Source organism: Bos taurus, chromosome 9 (assembly GCF_002263795.3).
Source record: "Bos taurus isolate L1 Dominette 01449 registration number 42190680 breed Hereford chromosome 9, ARS-UCD2.0, whole genome shotgun sequence".
NCBI lineage: Eukaryota > Metazoa > Chordata > Mammalia > Artiodactyla > Bovidae > Bos > Bos taurus.
The window spans coordinates 81,936,818-81,960,130 of NC_037336.1; the positions used below are offsets into that span (position 1 = coordinate 81,936,818).

Here is a 23,313-nt window from a genome sequence, read left to right on the forward strand (position 1 = left end):
CACTAGACCATTCAGGTATGACCTAAATCAAATTCCTTATGATTATACAGTGGAAGCGAGAAATAGATTTAAGGGACTAGATCTGATAGACAGAGTGCCTAATGAACTATGGACGGAGGTTTGTGACATTGTACAGGAGACAGGGATCAAGACCATCCCCATGGAAAAGAAATGCAAAAAAGCAAAATGGCTGTCTGGGGAGGCCTTACAAATAGCTGTGAAAAGAAGAGAAGCAAAAAGCAAAGGAGAAAAGGAAAGATATAAGCATCTGAATGTAGAGTTCCAAAGAATAGCAAGGAGAGATAAGAAAGCCTTCCTCAGCAATCAGTGCCAAGAAATAGAGGAAAACAACAGAATGGGAAAGACTAGAGATCTCTTCAAGAAAATTAGAGATACCAAGGGAACATTTCATGCAAAGATGGGCTCGATAAAGGACAGAAATGGTATGGACTTAACAGAAGCAGAAGATATTAAGAAGGGGTAGCAAGAATACACAGAAGAAATGTACAAAAACAATTTTCACGACCCAGATAATCACGATGGTGTGATCACTGACCTAGAGCCAGACATCCTGGAATGTGAAGTCAAGTGGGCCTTAGGAAGCATCACTACAAACAAAGCTAATGGACGTGATGGAATTCCAGTTGAGCTATTTCAAATCCTGAAAGGTGATGCTGTGAAAGTGCTGCACTCAATATATGAACAAATGTGGAAAACTCAGCAGTGGCCACAGGACTGGAAAAGGTCAGTTTTCATTCCAGTCCCAAAGAAAGGCAATGCCAAAGAATGCTTAAAATACCGCACAATTGCACGCATCTCACATGCTAGTAAAGTAATGCTCAAAATTCTCCAAGCCAGGCTTCAGCAATACGTAAACTGTGAACTTCCAGATGTTCAAGCTGGTTTTGGAAAAGGCAGAGGAATCAGAGATCAAATTGCCAACATCCGTTGGATCATGGAAAAAGCAAGAGAGTTCCAGAAAAACATCTATTTCTGCTTTATTGACTATGCCAAAGCCTTTGATTGTGTGGATCACAATAAACTGTGGAAAATTCTGAAAGAGATGGGAATACCAGACCACCTGACCTGCCTCTTGAGAAATTTGTATTTAAGTCAGGAAGCAACAGTTAGAACTGGACATGGAACAACAGACTGGTTCCAAATAGGAAAAGGAGTACGTCAAGGCTGTATATTGTCACCCTGTTTATTTAACTTCTATGCAGAGTACATCATGAGAAATGCTGGGCTGGAAGAAACACACGCTGGAATCAACATTGCCGGGAGAAGTATCAATAACCTCAGATATGCAGATGACACCACCTTTATGGCAGAGTGAAGAGGAACCAAAAAGCCTCTTGATGAAAGTGAAAGAGGAGAGTGAAAAAGTTGGCTTAAAACTCAACATTTAGAAAGCTAAGATCATGGCATCTGGTCCCATCACTTCATGGGAAATAGATGGGGAAACAGTGGAAACAGTGTCAGACTTTATTTTTCTGGGCTCCAAAATCACTGCAGATGGTGACTGCAGCCATGAAATTCAAAGACGCTTACTCCTTGGAAGGAAAGTTATGACCAACCTAGATAGCATATTCAAAAGCAGAGACATTACTTTGCCAACAAAGGTCTGTCTACTCAAGGCTATGGTTTTTCCATTGGTCACATATGGATGTGAGAGTTGGACTGTGAAGAAGGCTGAGTGCCGAAGAATTGATGCTTTTGAACTGTGGTGTTGGAGAAGACTCTTGAGAGTCCCTTGGACTGCAAGGAGATCCAACCAGTCCATCCTAAAGGAGATCAGGCCTGGGTGTTCATTGGAAGGACTGATTTTGAAGCTGAAACTCCAATACTTTGGCCACCTCATGCAAAGAGTTGACTCATTAGAGAAGACCCTGATGCTGGGAGGGATTGGGGGCAGGAGGAGAAGGGGACGACAGAGGATGAGATGGCTGGATGGCATCACCGGCTCGATGGACATGAGTTTGGGTAAACTCCGGGAGTTGGTGATGGACAGGGAGGCCTGGCGTGCTGCGATTCATGGGGTCACAAAGAGTTGGACACTACTGAGCGACTGAACTGAATTGACTTAGTGCAAAGGGAAATAGGATGTGGTGTTCTGAATCCTCTGGAGAAGGCAATGGCAACCCACTGCAGTACTCTTTCCTGGAAAATCCCATGGACGGAGGAGGCTGGTGGGCTGCAGTCCATGGGGTCGTGAAGAGTTGGACATTACTGAAGCGACTTAGCAGCAGCAGCAGCAGTGCTGAATCCTCACAGGGAAATAGTTCTGTCTTGAATATTTATGCAGTGGGAATGGGGAACTTCTCTTAAGCTTCCAAGTGATGTGGCATTGGCATCTTAGAACAATGTCCTTAAATTCAGTGGAGTGAATTTTTAAGTGTTTGATGAGAACCCAATATTTAGGTAACAAAGATTGGTCACAAAATGCCATAGAGGGTTGGGAATGTCTCCAGTGACTAATTCATCGTCAAATCCACTGCATTTCCTCACTGCATTAAAGCGTGCTTTTAATATATTTCCTAGTTAAATGATATTTTATACACCAAAGGACAAATTACCTTGTGAAGGTACTCATTGGAAAGCTTAAGGAATTGTTTCATTGCAAGTTTTATACATGCCACTCAAACTACTGATGCTACTACTTTCCACTGTAGAAGAGAAAAATGTATTTAAATCTCATGTGACTGTAAAGGTCGCCTTTAAAGTATACCAAAATTTAGCAAGACACATCTCTAGATTTGCTAAGACATTCTTTTCCATTGAAGTCTTTAAAAAAACAAAAGATTCACCTATTTACGTTCAGACATTCTTTAGACTAATGATAAGCACGTGCATATTAAACAATATTATATCTTATAGATTAAAAAATGAGGTATTATTTAACATTTAAAATCACATTTTAAAAAAGTCAGTTATGTGGGTGACCATGTTTTGTAATGCTGCAAAATGACTGTAAGCTATTTTGTAGCATATCAGCTAGTTGCTTGTATAACAGACTTTTCTTTAAAAAATAAGCATTTGCATTTTAAAAATCCCAGTTCCTTTTAATATGAACCTTATAAATTGGTCACCCATGCATTCCATAAATCTTTTATGGTAAGTTATTATACTTTTGTTCTGTACCATTTCTTCCTCTAAAGAATTCTATAATCTGTTACTTCTGTGTGAACAAAAACTTTTTATTTCTGCTAAAATTATCCTTCTAAACATCAAAACTTGTGTATTTTAGATTTTCAGCCTATCTTTATGCTTTATGATTTGTGGATTTTGAAAGATTAAAAAAAAAAAAAAAACTTCTGTATCTTTATCTAGTAGCCACAATTTCCTGAACTTAAAACTATTTCCGATTCATTGCCAGTGTTCCTTCTGCTATACCCTCTCATTTACATTTCTCAGAACTTCCTCCAGCTCTGTTCTGATCTTTCTTGAGATGTAGCAACCAGGAGTGCCAGATAGGAGCTCTGCATTGAGAATCGTGGCCTAGTGTAAATTCAGTGCTGGATGTGATGTTAGGACTGAATCTTGCACATTAGTGCTTCCTGACCTCTTTGCTGTCTGCACCACATATCCATTCCCATCAGTAACATTTTATTTACATGCAGTGATTCTTCATGAAGCTGAATTTGAGACTAGGGATGGAGTGCGAATGGATAAACTCTTGCAGTGGGTTTTATAATCTCTGGTGGCCTCTGCAGTTTTCAAAGGACCGCTAGAGATTCTGATTCTGACATGAGCCCTTTACTCAACTAGCCCAAGCTCCATAGAAAATTGGAGATTGAGTGGTTTACCCCAAAGCATATATCTAGTAAATAGCAGAGGTGGTAAAATTAGGTGGTTTCCTTCTGAGAACAGTGTACAAATGGTAGTAAAAGTAACTTAGCCTATGTCCTGTAGTGTGCATACAGACTCCTGGGCCTCTAATTTTAGTGACTTTTTTTGCCTTATGGTATTATGATAAATGGTGTGAAATTCCTTGAAAATAAGTAGAAGATTCTTGTAGTATTTTGTAGTGTCCAGTGTAACTTTTCTAGACATTTTAAAAAAAGAATGAAATGAGTGATGTGGAGAACTGATACCTTTGAGCTATGCTCTGTTAGAAATATCATATGAACTTATATTAGTTTCAAAAATAAGACTATAATATAAATACTGTGATTGTGATTTTAAAATGTGTATTTATTATAATAACATGAAGATAATTTGGACTTCTGTACACAGAATTTAGTTTTCTGTGTATTCACTATTTTTAGTAGTTGGTTATGATCATGGTAAGAAAATATGACACCAGATATTTGTGAATTTAAAAAATCCCCCAGGACATTTATTATTAAAGTGCAAATTTGCATCCTATAAATAAAATTAATTTCCTAGTATTTCACCAAATTAGGGAAAATCTTTTAAGCCACTGTATTTGTGGTGATTTGTTGTTACAGTAGCAATGACCTGCTAATAGCCAGCATTAAAGAAACTGTGGGAATGAGATACCATAGGTTTGGAAGGTGTCTGTACCCGGTTCTGAAAGGGAAGTAGAAATTAACCAGGCGGAAAGGGAAAAGTCAGTGGGAGGAGGGAGGAGTAAAGAAGGATATTTAAAGTAAAAAATAAAGCTCTAAATGTGAAATAGCAACCACTTTGAGGGTTAGTCATTGGTTCATTTTTGTAGGTAGATAAAGCATGAGGCTTGGAGTGATTAAATAATCTTAGGAGAAGTAAGCAAGGCTCAGACCATGGAAAACCTAGGTGCCAAGTGGACTTTATGATGAAAATTATGTGGGAGGAGGTGGGCACTGCCCTAGCTTTTACAGCTAGTTAGTGGTGGAGCCATATCTGCCTTGATTCAAAACCTGTATTCTTTTTACTGCCAGTTCAGTTCAGTTCTTTTTGCTTTAGTAACCGACAAAGTAGATGTCTCTTAACCATTGCCTAAAAGTTATTTTGCAGCAATTTCCTACAAAGTGAATACTTTTAAAGGACAATCTCTTTTTCCACTGATGACTAGTAGATAATTTGACAGTTTTATAGTAAATGCCCTAGTTTCTGAATTCAGAATGTTCTGCTGGTTACCAGAGTGTGCTGCTGGTATTAATGCAGCTCAGTGGATCCAGTACTGTCTAAGGTCAAGTGCTTATGATCCTCTTACCTCCCTTTTCCTTTGAAGCATCATTTTATACTTTTCACCTCCCCTGCTAGGCTAGTCCTTGATGCTTGTTAAGTATATAAATGACTCTTATATAGAGACTCTCTGAGTTCACCCATGAGGTTCTTAGACGTTTGTGTCCTCTTCCTTCTTCCCTAGTCTGGGCATTCTTAGGATTTAATAGAGCTAATCTGTAATGATGTGATTTTTACATTAGCTGTTTGCCACATAACCTGTTATGTACATGTTATGTACATCTTTATTCTTAAGAATATAGGACACTTATTATGTAAAATGAAAGTGTTTGACTTCACTAAATTTTATAACTACTAAATTTTATGTGTTCTTAAAATAAGAATAGTCTGCTAAATTTATAATGACTAAATTTTGTATGAATGTTCTTAAAATTAGAATCATTTGCTCGTGGTTGATTACTTGTGCATGTGTACTCCTTTAATTCTGATACTTTTTTTGGTGCAGCCTTTGGCTATTCTTAGTATTTTTTTTTAGTTGATGTTTTAATAATTGAAAATATGGGCAGGGTTAGGTGGAAGACTAAACACCATCACCACCAACCACGCAAATTCTGGTGGATAACTTCTAAATATTAAAAAGAAATACATGCATATGATTAAAAATTCTTTAAAAATTGAAAGATTTATAATACAGTAATCCCCTCCAAACAAATGAGTTCTGTTCTGAGAGCATGTTCATAAGCCCAATTTGCTTGTTAATTCCAATGAAGTTAGTGTAGGTACCTAACTAACCCAATCAGCTATATAGTACTGTATTGTAATAGGTTTAAAACACTTTCCCCACAAATAATACATAAAAAACAAGCAAACACAAAAAATAGACACTTTTAATTTTACTGTACAGTACCTTGAAAAGTTGAGTAGTCCCAGCTACATCACTGCCTCTTGTGTGCTTGTTTCCAGTCATTCTGGGCTTGAAATAAAGGTACCATACTACCGTACTCTACACAGCACTGTGCAGTAAAGTACATAAGAACAGCCACTTGTAGAGGATGCATGCACGCACATGCAAAGTATGCCAGGCATGTGAACTAGCTTTCATGACTAGACATGGAAATGCACATTTGCATCTTTGAAGGTTTGCAACCTGAGGTTCACGTGTAGGGGACTTACAGTGGTTCTCTCAGTACTCACCACAGCCCTCTCCCTAGGGGCAACATTTTTCCTCTCCTTGCTTGATCATGTTAATTCTATTTTTAATTTTTTGAGGACTTGCCATATTGTTTTCCATAGTGTCTGTATCGTCTTATCATTGAATTTTTAGAGAAGCAGATATTCAATGTTGACAGTATTATGTCTGTCTAAGCATCATTAACAGCCATGCACTGACATTTACTATAATTTTGTTTCTTTCTTTATTTTACCTGAAATTAATAATTGCCTTGTTTTTATATACTTAGTTTTCTTTGCACCTATTGCTAATTCTTCCCACATTTTCCATGGCCTGACAGTACAATTTCCTACAAGGTCAATCACATTAAGCAGTCTATCACTTCTAATAATTTTTCTTGCAGACATCTCTTCTGGAGACAGTTTTCAAAGCCTGGTGCACAGGCATTATCCTAGGGATTTTCTGTGTTTTCCTCATAGGATCTCATGGAGTTTTTTGTTTATTTGTTTTTGTCCTTTTTTTTTTTCTGTTAGGATGTGAAGTTGATTTTAATGTCATACTAATGTAAAGAGAGTGCAGACCTCAACATATTTGACATATGACACATAAGTTAAAATTACAGTACTTTTCACAAGCTTAACCTGTGTACCCATAATAACACCTGGGTTTGTCCACTTTTTAAGACTGTTTTGCCAGAGTATCTTCTTTGTTAATTTTGTCAAATTGAAACGAGAAACAGAGCAGTTGGTATGATGAAGACAGGCTTCATCTGATCCAATTTGAATATATAACCCTTTGTCTGAGATCTCCTTTCACCATTAACGTGAGAACCTGTTTGCTTCTCCATGTGTTGGTTTTCTTGTTTTTATGCTTCTTAATATATTGTCTTCTTTCTGGATTTACAAACTGAATATTCTAGAGGCCTTCACTCTGTAGCTTCTTGAAAAGTGGTATTTGGGAGGTAATTTTGAAGTCCTGTTATAAAAAGATTTTCATTATTTTATAAATGCTATTATAATGCTATAATAGTGACTTACCTGTAGCTCATATGGTAGAGAATATGCCTGCAATGCAGGAGACTTGTGTTTGATCCCTGTGTCAGGAAGATGCCCTGGAGAGAGAAGTGGCTACCCACTCCAGTATTCTTGCCTGGAGAATTCCATGGACAGAGGTGCCTGGTGAACTACAGTCCATGGGATCACTGAACAACTTACACAGAATGCTATAATAAAGACTCTGAGAAATATGGAGATGCAAAAGACTGCTTTTGCCTATTGTGTGTTTATGGAACTGGGAGGAAGACAAGAAATCTCTATGATATAGTTAAAGTAAAATGTAAGAGTGAGATAAGATCACAGTCTAAGGGTTTTTTCAGGATACATGTGATAAATTTCTGAAGAGGAGTTTTGACCTTTTATGAACTCTGGGCAAGGAAACCTAATTAGACTGAGATGTTTTGGAGGAAGTAGTCCTTAACCCTTAAAGGACTGGAAGGATTTTGATAGGTGAAGATAGTCAGAAGGACATATTTTTTTTCAAATTAGTTTATTTATTTTAATTGGAGGCTAATTACTTTACAATATTATGGTGGTTTTTGCCATACATTGACATGAATCAGCCATGGGTATACATGTGTACCCCATCCTGAACCCCCTCTCTCATATCCCTCCCCATCCCATCCCTCAGGGTTGTCTCAGCACACTGGCTTTGAGTGTTTCAGTGCATCAAACTTGGACTGGTGATCTGTTTCACATATGGTAATATACATGTTTCAGTGCTATTCTCTCAAATCATCTCCTCCTCGCCTTCTCCCACAGAGTCCAAAAGTCTGTTCTTTATATCTGTGTCTCTTTTGCTGTCTTGCATATAGGGTCGTTTTTACCATCTTTCTAAATTCCATATATATGCGTTAATGTACTGTATTGGTGTTTTTCTTTCTGACTTACTTCACTCTGTTTAATAGGCTCCAGTTTCATCCACCCCATTAGAACTGATTCAAATATGTTCTTTTTAATAGCTGAGTAATATTCCATTGTGTATATGTAAAACCATAGCTTTCTTATCCATTCGTCTGCTGATGGACACCTAGGTTACTTCCACGTCTTAGCTATTGTAAACAGTGCTGCGATGAACATTGAGGTATACGTGTCTCTTTCAATTCTGGTTTCCTTGGTGTGTATGCACAGGAGTGGGATTGCTGGGTCAGATGGCAGTTCTATTTCCAGTTTTTTAAGGAATCTCCACACTGTTCTCCATAGTGGCTGTATTAGTTTGCATTCCCACCAATGGTGTAAGAGGGTTCCTTTTTCTCCGCATCCTCTCCAGCATTTATTGTTTGTAGACTTTTTGATAGCAGCCATTCTGACAGGCGTGACATGGTACCTCATTGTGGTTTTGATTTGCATTTCTCTGATAATGAGTGATGTTGAGCATCTTTTCACGTGTTTGTTAGCCATCTGTATGTCTTTTTTGTAGAAATGTCTGTTTAGTTCTTTGGCCCATTTTTTGATTGGGCTGTTTATTTTTCTGGCATTGAGCTGCATGAGCTGCTGGTATATTTTTAAGATTAAGTCTTTGTCAGTTGCTTCATTTGCTATTATGTTCTCCCATTCTGAAGGCTGTCTTTTCACCTTGCATATAGTTTCCTTTCTTGTCCAAAAGTTTTTAAGTTTAATTAGTTTCCATTTGTTTATTTTTGCTTTTATTTCCATTATTCTGGGAGGTGAGTCGTAGAGGATCCTGCTGTGATTTATGTCAGAAAGTGTTTTGCCTATGTTTTCTTCTAGGAGTTTTATAGTTTCTGGTCTTCCATTTAGATCTTTTAATCCATTTTGAGTTTATTTTTGTGTATGGTGTTAGAAAGTGTTCTAGTTTCATTCTTTTACAGGTGGTTGACCAGTTTTCCCAGCACCTCTTGTTAAAGAGATTATCTTTTCTCCATTGTATATTCTTGCCTCCTTTGTCAAAGATAAAGTGTCCATATGTGCATGGATTTATTTATCTCTGGGCTTTCTACTTTGTTCCATTGATCTATATTTCTGTCTTTGTGCCAGTACCATACTGTCTTGATGACTGTAGCTTTGTAGTATAGTCTGAAGTCAGGTAGGTTGATTTCCTCCAGTTTCATTCTTCTTTCTCAAGATTGCTTTGGCTATTTGAAGTTTTATTCTATTTCCATACAGATTGTGAAATTATGTGTTCTAGTTCTATGAAAAATACCGTTGGTAGCTTGATAGGGATTGCATTGAATCTATAGATTGCTTTGGGTAGTATGCTCATTTTCACTATATTTATTCTTCCGATCCATGAACATGGTATAGTTTTCCATCTATTTGTGTCATCTTTGATTTCTTTCATCACTGCAGGAGGACATTTTTATGTGAGTATAAAATTTTTATGTGGACATGGTATTAAAAATATTCTAGAGGAAAAGGAATCTCCCACTTTTATTTGAATCATTGGAATGAAGTACTAGGTAAAGCTGGAAAAGTAAATTAGTGATAGATTATGGAGGATTATTATTGAGTTCCAGGAAAGCAATTTCAATTTGTTCTGTAGGCAGCCAAACACTGTTGGAGATTTTTCAAAAGTAAGTGTTGAGATGACGTTGATGACATTCCAAAATGTTGTGTAAATGGGATCACAGTATGTAGCTTTTATGTCTGGCGTCTTCCACTTAGCAAAATGCATTTGAGGTTCCACCCATGTTGTTGCATCCTTCTTTATCATTTATATTTTTACTGCTCAGTAGTATTCCATTACATGCATATGCCCCAATTTATCTATTTATGGGTTGATGATATTTGAGTTATTGTCAGCTTTAGACCATTATGAATAAAGCTGCTATGAACATTTGCATTTAAATTTTGTGTGGACATGTGTTTTCATTTCTCTTGGGTAAATACTTGGGAATAGGATTCCTAGCTTGTATCTTTAAGTGCATGGCACTGCCAGACTTTTTCAGGATGGTTGTACCATTTTATACTCCTGCCATCAACTGTGAGAGTTGCAGTCATTACACTTTGTAATGTTACCAGCCGTTGGTTTGGTCATTTTCTTAAAGCCATTCTAATATGTAGTGATAGCTCATTGTGGTTTGAGTTTACATTTTTCTGATGATTAATGATGCTGAGCATCTTTTCATGTGATTTTTTTTTTTGCTATCCATTTATCGTCTATGTTGATATGTCTATTTAAAATTTTCATCCATTTTTAAATGAATGCATTTATTGATATGTAAGAAAGATGCTTGTTTATTGTAAATTCAAAGAATGCAGAAAAGTTCTAATAGGAAATAAACCACACTAGAATCCAGCACCTGGAACTATTTTAATGTTAAGTTAGTGTTCCAGACCTTTCTCCCTCTATTTGTATATACAGATGGATGGATGATGGTGAATGGATGAATGAGTGGATGGACAGTTGGAAAAAATATGTACATAAGATCTTATTACATGTGCTGATTTTTAAATTGTGGTATAGTTTATGATAGTTTATGAAATTCACCCTTTTAAAGTGTACAACCCAGTGGCTTTTAGTATCTTTTCCCTGTTGTGCTTCATCACAACACTCTAAATTTCAGAACATTTAATCACTCCCCAAAGAAACCCACAACCATTAGCAAGTCAATCCCCGTTTTCTTTTACCTTCCAGTCCTACTCAACAACTAATATACTTTCTCCTTCTATGGATTTGGTCCTCTTAAAAATTTCATATACATGAAATCACAAAATATATGGCCTTTTACATCTGTTTTTTTCACTTGGCAGAATGCTTTCTAGGTCCATCCATATTGAGCATGTATCAGTATATCATTCCTTTTTATGATGCAATAATATTTCATGGATGAATATACTACATTTTGTTTAGCACATCCTCTCTCAATTGATGGATGTTTGGGTCAATTCTTTTATTTGACTCTTCTAAATAAGTAATGGTGCATTTGTGTACAAGTTTTTGTGTGGATATGTATTTTCAGTTCTCTTGAGTTTAAATACTTAGGAGTGAACTTGTTGGTGTCCATTCGTAAATTAAATTGTTTTCTTTTTATGGAGCTTTGAGATACATGAAGTTTTACAGATTGGATTTACAGGTGTGTGTATCTCTTACATCATGCAACTTCAAGATATATGCTTTAATTTTTGGTGTAGATTTAATGAATGCTTTATAAAAACTTGATTGTCTGATGTCTTATGAATATTATTATGTCAGCTTAAAGAACCAATTTGCATTGATCTGAAGTGTTTAAAATATATAAAGTAAGTCCTTTAAATAATTTGATTGTATCTTAACCATTTATTCAGATGTTACTTCTTTCTAGAATTCATTTAGTCACATGTATGAATATTTATTGATATTACCTTTTGAGTGTTGGTGGAAGTCACTCAGTCGTGACCGACTCTTTGCTACCTCATGGACTATACAGTCCATGGAATTCTCCTGACCAGAATACTTAAGTGGGTAGCCCTTCCCTTCTCCAGGGGCTCTTCCCAACCCAGGTATCAAACTCAGGTCTCCCGCATTGCAGGTAGATTCTTTACCACCAGGGAAGAATAAAATGTATGGGGACTAACAATGTATAATTACAAGTTGTAAAATGTGATGATTATTTTATGATATGGATATGATTTTGTTAATATTTATATCTCTCACCCACTCCTTCCTCTCAAAATTTACATTACTATTAAGGATTATTCAAGACACACATAGAAACAGATCTAGTTACATTAGGTACTTAAGTAAAGGTTGCTTGGAGGCTGTGTGTTAATTTTTCTTTAGGGTGTGCTTGATGTGGCCTGTCACGCTGTAAGTAATGGAGGTGTGCCTGTCATTTTGTTACTTGCAGCATTGCTGATAGACAGAGTGCCTTGGAGGCTGAGCTAAGGACAGTGCAAAGCTCTCGCAAGGATCTGGAGAACTTCCTAAAGTGGATACAAGAAGCAGAAACCACAGTTAATGTGCTTGCAGATGCCTCTCAGCGGGAGAATGCTCTTCAGGACACTGTCCTGGCCAGAGAACTCACACAGCAGATGCAGGCAAGTGCATGGGAAACTGTGCCTTCTATTTTAATTTTTTGCCATCCTGTTTTGATCCATCTACATGCAAAATTTATTACAGTTTAAAGGTGAGGCTATCACCTTATTCAGTTATGAAATCCATACTCCTCTGTGAATAATTGGTTTCCAGAAGTGAGGTCTATAAAATACTCTTAGTTGATCATTAAGGAAAAAAAACACCTTGTTTTATGGAAGTGATAATTATTTATTTAGACTTATAGGCTCATAACTATTCCATTTTCTGTCATCTTAAGCCCTATTACAGTTAGCCTTATTGAAACCTGATTTATCAGGGTATTTCCTTTTAATATGAAGTTGTTTCTTTTTTCATTTATTATAAATACTTAATATAAAAGCTGCAAAGGCCCTGTGGCTTGGTTTACAACTAAGAATATTAGGCTTGAAGGTATTGCTTTTATTTCTTAAGCTTGATAACTACAATTGTGAATGCAGTCTGAGGTTCAAATTTTCTTCCACATGAAATATGATAATACAAAATCTTTCCTTTAAAAGAAGTTTTGAGGAATCTTATGAAGCATGTCTGAATCTTTTTTCCTCCCCAAGTGCAGCTCTTCAGTGCCCTTGAATTTCCCATTTTCTTTGTGCAGAATGACCTATTCTTGCCAGTCACAGGCCTTCTCACTTAGAATTCGGTCTTAAACCAACTTCATTGGAGAAGTCTCCTTGTTTACCAGAGTTTTACATCTGATTACTTCTTTATGCCATGTCATTCTCACAACATTTTGACAGGTATTATTTCTGATGCTTGTGAACTCATGATCCATTGTCATCGGATGCCTGTCTCCTCCTCTCCTAGTTGATCATGTGGTTCTTCAAGGGCAGAGATCACGTTATTCCGTACTGTTGCCTATGCAGAAATCTGTGTGGAAATTCTAAGTAAATACTGACTGCTGCCCTTGGGCCCTAAAACATCATCATTACGAAATACAGTGTGATGACCTTTTTTGAATTCTTTCTTAGAAGATCTTTTCCCTCAAAATATCAGAATGTTAACAGATATTTGGGTCTGGATGAAGGGTCCAGAAACTTTCTTGGAACAATTCTAATTCTTACAAATTTTGTCTGTTTGAAATTATTATCATTAAAAAGTTATACATTTTTTAAAAAGACCCTTTTGGAATAGACTTATTAATAACTTATTCCCATGCATATTGACTATTAGAATGTTTGATGGTTGAATTCTCAAGATTAATTCAACAAAAATCTGTTTACTTACATTACTTACTATATTTTATTCATTGATTCATTACATAATACCCTTGGGTCTTGATAATGAGAATGAGCAGGCAAATGTTGAAGATAAATCTGTTCTTTTTGTGTGTGTTTTGTCTTACCCTCTGGAGTCCTATGAGGTCACTATACATGTTAATTGATAAGATATTTAGCTATCATCTCATGTTTAGAGGGTTATGGAGAGCTCTGAATGTGGCTATATGCTAGAATATATTATTTTTTATGATTTAATGATAAGTCTGACCCAATAATGCTCACAGATACTCAATTTATATAATGATGTTAAACTCAAACATACGCAGGTTGTGCATTTGAGAAGGTAACCCTTTTAGACAATGAACAAAGGAGGCTTGAAGTGAACCTTGTTGATGAGCACCAGTAAAACACAAACCTATTTTGGAGTGTAATAATGTCTTTAAAAACATTTTATCCTGGGATATATTTTTACATAGCCAAAAACTCTTCTCAATATTTAATGAATTATTCAAACTGTGTAAAAAATACATATAAATAGAGATGTTTAAAATCTTTCTGAATAAAAATGACTAACACAGGACTACTTGTCTTATGGCAACCAGCATCAGGAAAAAGAGGTTACTGACTAAAGAGGTTACTGTTATACATTATAGCATGAATGGTAAATGCTTCTTGCAACTAGTTTAATGTCACTAAAATAATCTATTTTGTCTCATAAGAAATAATAAAGAGGGCTTTTATTAAAAGCTTATTAACATCTCTCTACCTAAAGATAAGCACATTCATTTATTTATGGTTTGAATGTTTCACATTATGGTAGTTTGCATGAGTTTTCACTCCCTTGCTTCTTTGTTAAATGCTCTTAATTTTAAAACATTCTCTTCACTTTATTAAAAAAAGAAAATTGATGGCTTTGCTTTTTGCTTTGCGTACCTTATAGGTAGATGAGTTTTAGACTTAGTACCGTTTTCTTGGAGAAGGAAATGGCAACCCACTCCAGTATTCTTGCCTGGAGAATCCGATGGATGGAGGAGCCTGGTGGGCTACAGTCCACAGGGTTGCAAAGAGTCAGACACGACTGAGTGACTTCACTCACTCACTCACTCACCATTTGCTTAGTATTTTTGATGCAATAGAATTTTAATTTTCCTTTGGATTTTTGTTTTAATGACTCTCCTTTTGTGTGAGTGATCAGGCAGTTAAAAATCAAAACTTATTTGGAAATGGAAATGGAAAGATTGTTGAAGAAAAAGAATGAGGAAAAGCACTTGGAATTATAAAACACATGTTCTGTTGGTGTGGTGATGGTGGTGGAGGACATGTGTGCACAAAACGATGGAGTAAGGACCTCGGCGAGCGTGTGCTCTGTGTACCAGGCTGTGTGTAGAACTGCTTACGTGACACATTCTCTAGTTGTACTTGCTTTGTGTCTTAACACAGTGTGATGCAGGGCCATGGGAATATTTCATAAAGGTGAAGAAATTTATTCTGTATTTGGTTTAAGGTGAATTTGGGTAACTTTTGATAAAGCATAGTTTGGAAGCACATGGGAAGATGAAGATTAATTTCTGGGAGTATGCCATGATACATACCACTTCTGATAAGAATAAATGATCACTTGGATTTATGAATTTATGTTTCATTGCCCTGCTGCATGGCGGTTAGGTTTTTCTCCTCAGCAGAGAACTGTTGGCAAGAGAAAACCTGATCTTTTTGGAGACAAAAGCTCTTGGAGATCTGAGTGGTCCAGATCATAGAGAGTCTTGTATGACTTGCCAAGTATTTTGTATTTTAACCTGGTGGCAAAGAAGAGAAGTCTTTAAAGAATATTAAGCAAGAGAGTGATACAGTGGGACTTTATTTTGTAGGAATCTAACTGATGACTTTATGGAGAATGTGTTTGAATTGGGCAAGACTGACAGCCAAACAGGATACTCCAGCCATCTGGTCAGGGATGAAAATGACTAGAAATGAGGCAGCATGGGTGGAGAGACCTAATGACTTGATAGTATGAATAGACTAAGGGTGGGAGAAGGGTTATTGACAGAGAAGACCGATAGGTGGTGTCAGAATCTGAGATTGGGGACGACAGGAAAAGAAAAAGTCAGGGAAGCAGTGCAAGTTAGTGCAGAGTATGATGGTAAGTTCCATTTGGACTGTGTGGAAATGCAGCATCTGAGGAATGTTCAGGAGGAGATGCCTGGCACACAGTTGTCACTGTGGGTCTGTATTCAAATGAGAGAACTTGACCAAAGATGCACAAACTTTTTTTTTGCTTTTGAATGAAAGTCTATTATTGATTTCCCAGTTTGTCTATTAATTCAAATGCATTTACTCTTTAATTTTCCTGCCTGTATTCTTAGATATTATTATCATCACCTTAATTATATTTCAAAATATAAGCTTTAAATTTTATCAGTACCAATTAATTAACATGCTTTGATTCTTTCCTGAGTAAAATTCTGTTGCCCTGTTGCCTTTCTGGGGTTGCTGTTTTTACTCTCTAATAATATGTGCTTTGAGATAATTCTGTTTTTGTCTCCTGTGTTCTCTTTCAGCCTAATTTGTATCCTCTTTTCCATAGGCGTGGACTTTGGTTGTTTAGATCATTTCAGATCTTGTCTGTTACCCAGCTCTCTGGTGTTTAGGCAGTATTACCAGTACTGTGGAAGCTTCACCTGTTGGTTTAGGGACAGGAATTACAACTTCATTTTTTATAACAGCTTTATTAACATTCCACATACCCTACAATCCTTCCATTTCATCCCTTTAAGTTGTACAATTGAATTGTTCTTACTGTATTCACAGAGCTGTGCAACCTTTATCATAATCAAATTAGAACATTTTCATCACCTCAAAAAGAAATCCTATACCTCTTGGCTGTCAATCCTCTGTTGCCAATTCTCTGACTGTCAAATAATTACTAATCTACTTCCTGTGTCTATATATTTGCCTAAAAAATTGCTAGTTTTAATCACCTCGTTCTTTGATGACCTCTTCCGAGTTGGGCTTTGTATAGATATTTTGATGTTGGTAGACTCTCCAGAAGGAGGCAGTATAGGTTCTCAGTATACAGCTGCCGGGAAAAAATAGACAAACAGAAACTCAAAAAAAACGCTGCTTGATAAACGCAACCCTCTAAGACCCACTTTAGGGCTTTAAATCATGCTAAAATGAAGGATTAAGAAGGCAGACAAAGTAAAAGATGAGAAACGAATATTTTTAAATGCTGCCTTTCTTTTAAAGAGTCATGACAATGATGCAGAAAGGTAAAAATGCAGACTTACCCAGGTTATTAATTTGAGCAGGACATAATGAGAAACGTCTGGCTTCTGTTTCTGGCTGTGCCCTTTAACCTGGTCATGGAATCATTCTGGGTTACTTTGCTTATTACCTAACAGTACTTTACGTCAGTTGATATTTACTGCGGTATTCAAAAGCTGAAGTATTTAGAAAATGCATCTGAAATATATACACACAAACATAAGACCTCAAAATTCTGTACTGGGTTCTTCTGTCTATGTGACATGTACATCATGTCTTCTAAAATTAAAACAGCTTTATGAAAAAAAAAAAACCAGCTTTATGGCAAATAAAACAAGATCATGAAGATACTAAGGGAAAATGTGGTAATCTGAGTGTTAGTAGTCAATTACAGACTTTGTTTTGTTTTGTTTTTTTTAAATTAACCTTACTGTGTAATTAGGGGTGTCTTAACCTGACATTAGAAATTTGATTTCTGATGGCTTTCCTCTTAGCTAAGCAGGCATCTGAGAGCCTATGGACGACTCTGCTTTTAGGGTATCTTAGGTAAAGTCCCCGGCATGTATTTTTTGTTTTGTTTCAGATGGTCTTGTTCTGAGACCTGCGTGGAGGGTATTTATTAACACTTAACGTCTGGGCTGATATCCTTAGAGTCAGGTCCCCTTCTGTTCTGCTCAAGATTTGTCATGGGCTCTATTCACTCATCCCATAGAACACAGCCAGAGCTGCGTTTAGTCGGGTAGCGAACGCATCTCTCTTTAAAGTGAGAGAGTGAATGCCACTGGATCGCTTAATATAAACCTGCTACAAGGCATGCATCTTGGTGATGTGTTGAATCTCTGTTCCCTGGGGATATCTGCTTTGTATCTGCAGCTTTAATGTTTCACTTAATATCCTTTTTGGCTACTGAGCGCTCTCCTCTCCCAGCAGCAGGCAGCGTTTGGCTGCCCGACAACTTGCCTCATTGTCTGGCCGCGCTGGGCTGAGCAAGTCCTGGCTGTGTGCATCTGCTGGGGGCTTTCTGGGTGGCGTTTGTGTATGTTTTTTCAATTGAGAAGAAGTTGAAGGAATACCAGCCTCCTTCTGCCTAGCACCTAAGTCCCCTGTATTTTTCAAATGCTTTCCTGGAAACGAGCATGCTCAGAGAACTGGCAAATCATTGTCCAGTGACCGGGAGGAAATGATCATTGCTCTTCATTTATAATGCAAATTCTGAGGTGTCTGCAGAAGTGTGGTAAACTTAAAATGATGGCTGTGGTGAGAACATCTCTGCAGAAAGTTGTGGTTTTGTTACATCGTTTACAAAGGATGGCAGTTTCTTCTCCTCGGTATCAGAAGCTCTGTAAGGTAACTGAGTGATTGAAAATGAGGATCTCTGGTGTCAGACAATTCTACTGTTTCTCGGGCTCTAAAATCTAGTCTTTCAGGGTTCTTATCAAGGAAAGATTCCTTTTCTTAGTGACTGACTGTAGAAGCTGTTGAAGTGAATTGCTTAATTACATTTTGTTTCAGAATCAGGAGCAAGTAGTATTTTAGTGCCTATTTTATTTTGTAATTGACAAAATCCTGTTTTTTGTAAAGGACTAGTGAACTGTTTGGAGAAAATAATAGCAAAAACTACATTCATTAAGACCTGTTACCTCTGAGGTACTTGTGGTCTTAATACTAAATGGGCAATTAATTTTACATAAATGTCAGTAGATTTTTAAAAAGTTTAAAATAATCTTTTAGTAGATTCATTAAAAACTGCTCATCTTTATAGTTCATTATTTATCAACTAAAAAATTAAAACATTTTAGAAACTACCGTGAGAAACACATCTCATGGTAAAATATCCCCCATATTCCTGAATCTTCATATATTATAGTTAAACATGAAGAACTGAATTTTGTTTGGACAGGTGGATTTAAGTACACTTTGTGAAGGCAACTTGTTTGACAGTTGCAATTTCGAATACTACGTCATCCTAAACCACTGAATGAGCTTCTGTATATTTTTTAAGTTAGCTATTGATTTTTGATCATTGTTTTGTTTTATATAAACTATGTTCATACTTTCTTATTACTTTTGTCAGAAATTGGAGTGATTTGGTATGAAAAAGGAAGGGGGGAGTTATAACTGGAATGCTGAAGAAATTTATCCAGCACCGCAGTACAATATTCTTCCTTCATATCATGTTCTTAGTACCATTCCCGAGAATGTATCTTGTTGCCCTGTTGGCCAAAGTCATTTATAATTCAAACAGCTGTCTCTAGGACGATGTTATTTTTCTGACATTATAAAATATGACATGTCTGAGCACCTAAATCATGCTTATTATATGGCAGTGGGTTAGACAGGGGAAAGCAGAATTCTGTTAACTTTATCATATATTGTTGTTTCTTACATTTTGGCCAATTAAATGTATTTCTGTCTGGAATCTTTTTATTTTTTTTGAAAAGTTTAAGCAGACAGATTATGGTGATGGGCATTCTTTGCAGAAATAGAAGCATTTTCATTTGAAGTTCATTAAAACTTAATACAACTTAACTTGTAAAAATTCATAAATTATTTATTCAAAATGTTTTATGTTTTGGTTCACTTCAGGTAATAAATTTATCCTGGTGAAATGTTTATACAGTTCATAAATAGGCAGTTTTGATAATAGAGAAGAAAAGCTCACTCACAAACTCATTATTTTATCATTTTATTTGAAAGTATGAATATATAAAACATCCTGTTTCATTAACTGGATCTTTTTTCTCATCTATTTGTATGTGTACTTTCACAAAATTAGATAGTTTCCTCAAGTCATGTGACCAAGGTATTAAGATGGTCTTAAGATGAAAGGCAGAAGTTCAAATACTGGAGAAGTTTGCTTAGTTTCATAATTACTTCCCAAATTAGTACAACTTAAGTTAATAAAGTCCTTGGATAAGTTAGTTCCCAACTGAAATACTCTTTGGGCTGACTTCTTGAGATTTTAATTTCCTAAAGAAACCACTACAATTTAAATGTTTAGAATTAAATGTTACTTTTTTCTCTTAAAAAATTAAAATTTGCATTATTCTCAGTTGTTTATCTTTCACATTTTTTTTTTCTCAAAAGTAAAATTAACAACTGTCCAGATAATGAAATGAGAAATAAACAATTCCAGTACTTTCCAGCAGGTGTCAATGTAAGTCAGTGATATATGAAATTTGGCTGAAGAACTAGATATCTAAAATAGGAAGTGGCAAATTACTAGGAAATAAATCACTTAGTAATGGATATATTTTATTTGCTTGGTTATATTTTGAGAACTGATCTTAATTACTGAACTATATTAGCTGATATAATGTAAATAAAAATTTTGGTTGCAGAATTGCATATTAATAAACAAGTGCCATCTGAAATACTGACATAAGTGAAATATCTATACCAATCAAAAGTACTTTATTGTATTTTAATTATCAGTAGTGTTCTGTGTATAATACTTAAAAGTTTAAATAAGTTTGGTGTTTGTTTACTTTAAGACACTGTAAATTTTTTACCCCTTACATTTTAAATGCTATCATGAATATCGCTTCCTTATTACCTCCTACATTCTCTAAATTTAGTTTCTTAGGAAATGCTCTAAGTTGCAGTGTTTCTTCATAAAAATGTAGAGGCAGTCTATTGTAAGTACATTTACAGACTGAAATGAATTGGAAATAGTGTTGAGAAAATGACTATTTTAAATTCATATTTGTGTTTTGAAATCTAGTTTATCCCTCTTTTAAATTTTTATTTAGGATCTCTGTTTTTACCTATTAAGTGGAAATTCAGCCTTTCATCGGACCTTTTCCTTTCTGATACCGTCTCTTTTTTGGCTTATATTTATACACCTTTTATCTATAAGAAAATAGCTTATGTATGACAGAACTGGAAATTTGTGTTGAATATTCTCTCTCTCTTTTTTTTTCCTGTATGTTTTGAAGATTAGGGAGGAGTGAAAAGAAGCACTTGGAATTTATAACTCTTGGAGTTAAAATATACTTTTTCCCTTCTCTTAACCTATTTACACTTTCACTAGTATTTTTGGCACTTAAAATATTTCTTTCTGGTTATACATAAAATTTAGATGGGAACCTGAAAAATAAGTGCTGCTTGCTTGAAGGTATAATTAACAACATTGAAATTGCCCTGATGACCTAAAATCGTCTTATACTGGATGCTAATTTTTCCAGATTTGGTTTTGATTGCTTAGTTCCTTTAAAATATTAATGACTATCAAGATATTTTTTCTCCTAATAGAGTACAGTAAAAGCAAAGGTAAATGTAAATGATTAAAAAATAAAATGGACTTTTATTTGTTTTCATTATCTGATTCTTTGGGGATATTTCATCACTAAATCTTTGCACTAGAAACTGAATAAATTTATGTTTTATAGTGCCATTCTTTTCCTTAGTGCCAACTTTCATAAAATATTTGATATGGAAATATTTGAGGACATGGTAAAAGCAACTGTTTGTAAAGTAGATTGATATATTAACCATTATAGAAAAATGAGAAAGATATAAAATTAGTGTTTAAAATTGGATTCCTCATGATTTAAGCATTTAAAAAATTAGTAGAGTATACTTTCTACTGTTCTCTTCTTGCAACCCAGTTGGTTGTCTTTTTCTTCCTATGTGATATATACACACACCATTTTGGTAACTACTGATTCATCCTTACAGTGAAACTCTGACTATTCTTAGCCTAGTCTTCTGGAGGACTCAGATTTTCAGAACTGTACTGATCTCAGTCCTCTCTGAAAAACCGTGTCTTCTGTGGTACCAGAGCAGCTGCCTCTGAGTACTTTGTGAACAACAGAGATGGGAAGATGCCCCCCAGAAATCGGGATTGATAGGTGATGTCTACAAATGTCTTGCATTGTGTGTAGTGTGTATGTTTGCATGTAGACAACACAGAGCTATGTGGAAGCTTATGGTGCCAGAAAACAAGGGTATATGATGACAGAGGTGCATGATCTCTGAATAGAGTTTCAGATTCACTGATGAATTAAGTTTATGTACCACTTCTCATCTACATATGGGGGCCCCCTTTATTTAGAGGTAGTTAAGATTGATGATGCATTTTTAAAGAATATAGAGAGTGGAATGGCATATTTTCAAATGATTTACACTCCATATAGCTACATTTTATATTTTTTATTCCCTTAAATGTCCTCTTTTGCAGGTGGAAAATTTGCATTTGTTGAATAATTAAATCCTCCAGTGTTCTAGGGTGATAGAACTTTACTTTGTCTTTATTTGAGTGTTGAGATGTAGATATTTGATGGTCATCTCTTAGATTCCCTCAGTTTCTTTCCATAATCAAATCATACACATATTGTTTGAACTCTAAGAATGGTCAGAGTCATGGTTTCTCGCCTGGAGGCAGAACTCCAGTTGATCACAAAAAGACTGTCTCTTCTTGGTTATATGATAAACACATTTTGGATAGTTCAAAAATTTTGGAAGGCTGAGATATTTAATGGGAGGAAAATGCCAAATGTGGAAGGACTGACGTATATCTTGCCCATCTCCATCAGTGTGCTGCGTCTGTGGCCTCAAGGCTGTAGGGACACCTGGGAGGTTTACATTCCTTACTCTCAACTGTGTTTCTTCTTGCTCAGTGGGTTCAGATTACAGCTTAAAGTGCAACGGGTCAAGAAAGACGGTATCTACCTCCCTATTTGTCATCAGATATTTTCTTCTGGCTTCCAAAAGCAGCAGCATTATTTATATGACTTCCTGATCTGTATTTTACATAGCTCCTCAAGTCAATGTGTATCTCAAAATTATTTTTAAAAAGTTATCAAATTAACATTTTGTTAATCAGAAAACTCATGCTATTAGTGACTTTTAGCTAAGGCAGTATAATCAGATATGAGGTAATGGTTTTCCAATTAACTAAAAAATAATTGAAACCATTCAACAAGATTGCCTTCTAAATTGCTTTTTTAACAGCCAGGATATCATTATTTGCTTAAGTCTAGATTTGTAATCTAGAAATCGGGGACAAACAGCCATTTTGACAGCATTGGTATAGCATTATGACTATGGATAAAAGATCTCCTTTAGAGTATTGAAATTTTAAACTAAAATATTGGTGATTTGTGTTTAACCTAGGGATAAAGTTTATTAAACTTCAAGGGGAAATTTCCAAGAGGAATGCACTGATAGGTTTTAAATGTACAGATATTATCCACTCCCCTTAGTAGTGACTGTGAGCACTTCCTGTTTCTCTTTGTATATTTGGTAGTTTATTTTTAGCCCTCTAAGATAAGCAATTAGTAGAACTCCTACCACAGAGATAGAAGAATAGAGAAAATTTCATGCTATGGTAGCTTGCTCAGTTTCACAAAGTATATTCATTTCTGGGCAAGGTAAATGAATCCAAGTAATTGAAATTGGAAAGCATATGAAGTGCATCAGAGGATTTCTTTTCATTTTTTTTCTTCTAGTTTGTTCAGT

The 23,313-nt window shown here is 35.7% G+C and overlaps 1 protein-coding gene across 12 annotated transcripts in view; it reads left to right on the forward strand.

Annotated features, from left to right (window-relative positions):
* The window catches only part of UTRN (utrophin), a 556,684-nt gene that overhangs the window by 285,164 nt on the left and 248,207 nt on the right, over nt 1-23,313 (forward strand). For 11 of the 12 annotated variants that reach the window (XM_010808643.4, XM_015472890.3, XM_010808642.4 and 8 more), the window contains one exon: nt 12,147-12,336. In XM_010808643.4, the coding sequence (XP_010806945.1) occupies nt 12,147-12,336 (190 nt within the window). Of the gene's footprint in view, nt 1-12,146; nt 18,199-23,313 lie in introns of those variants that run through there. The other variant, XM_005211006.5, reaches the window with a different exon arrangement.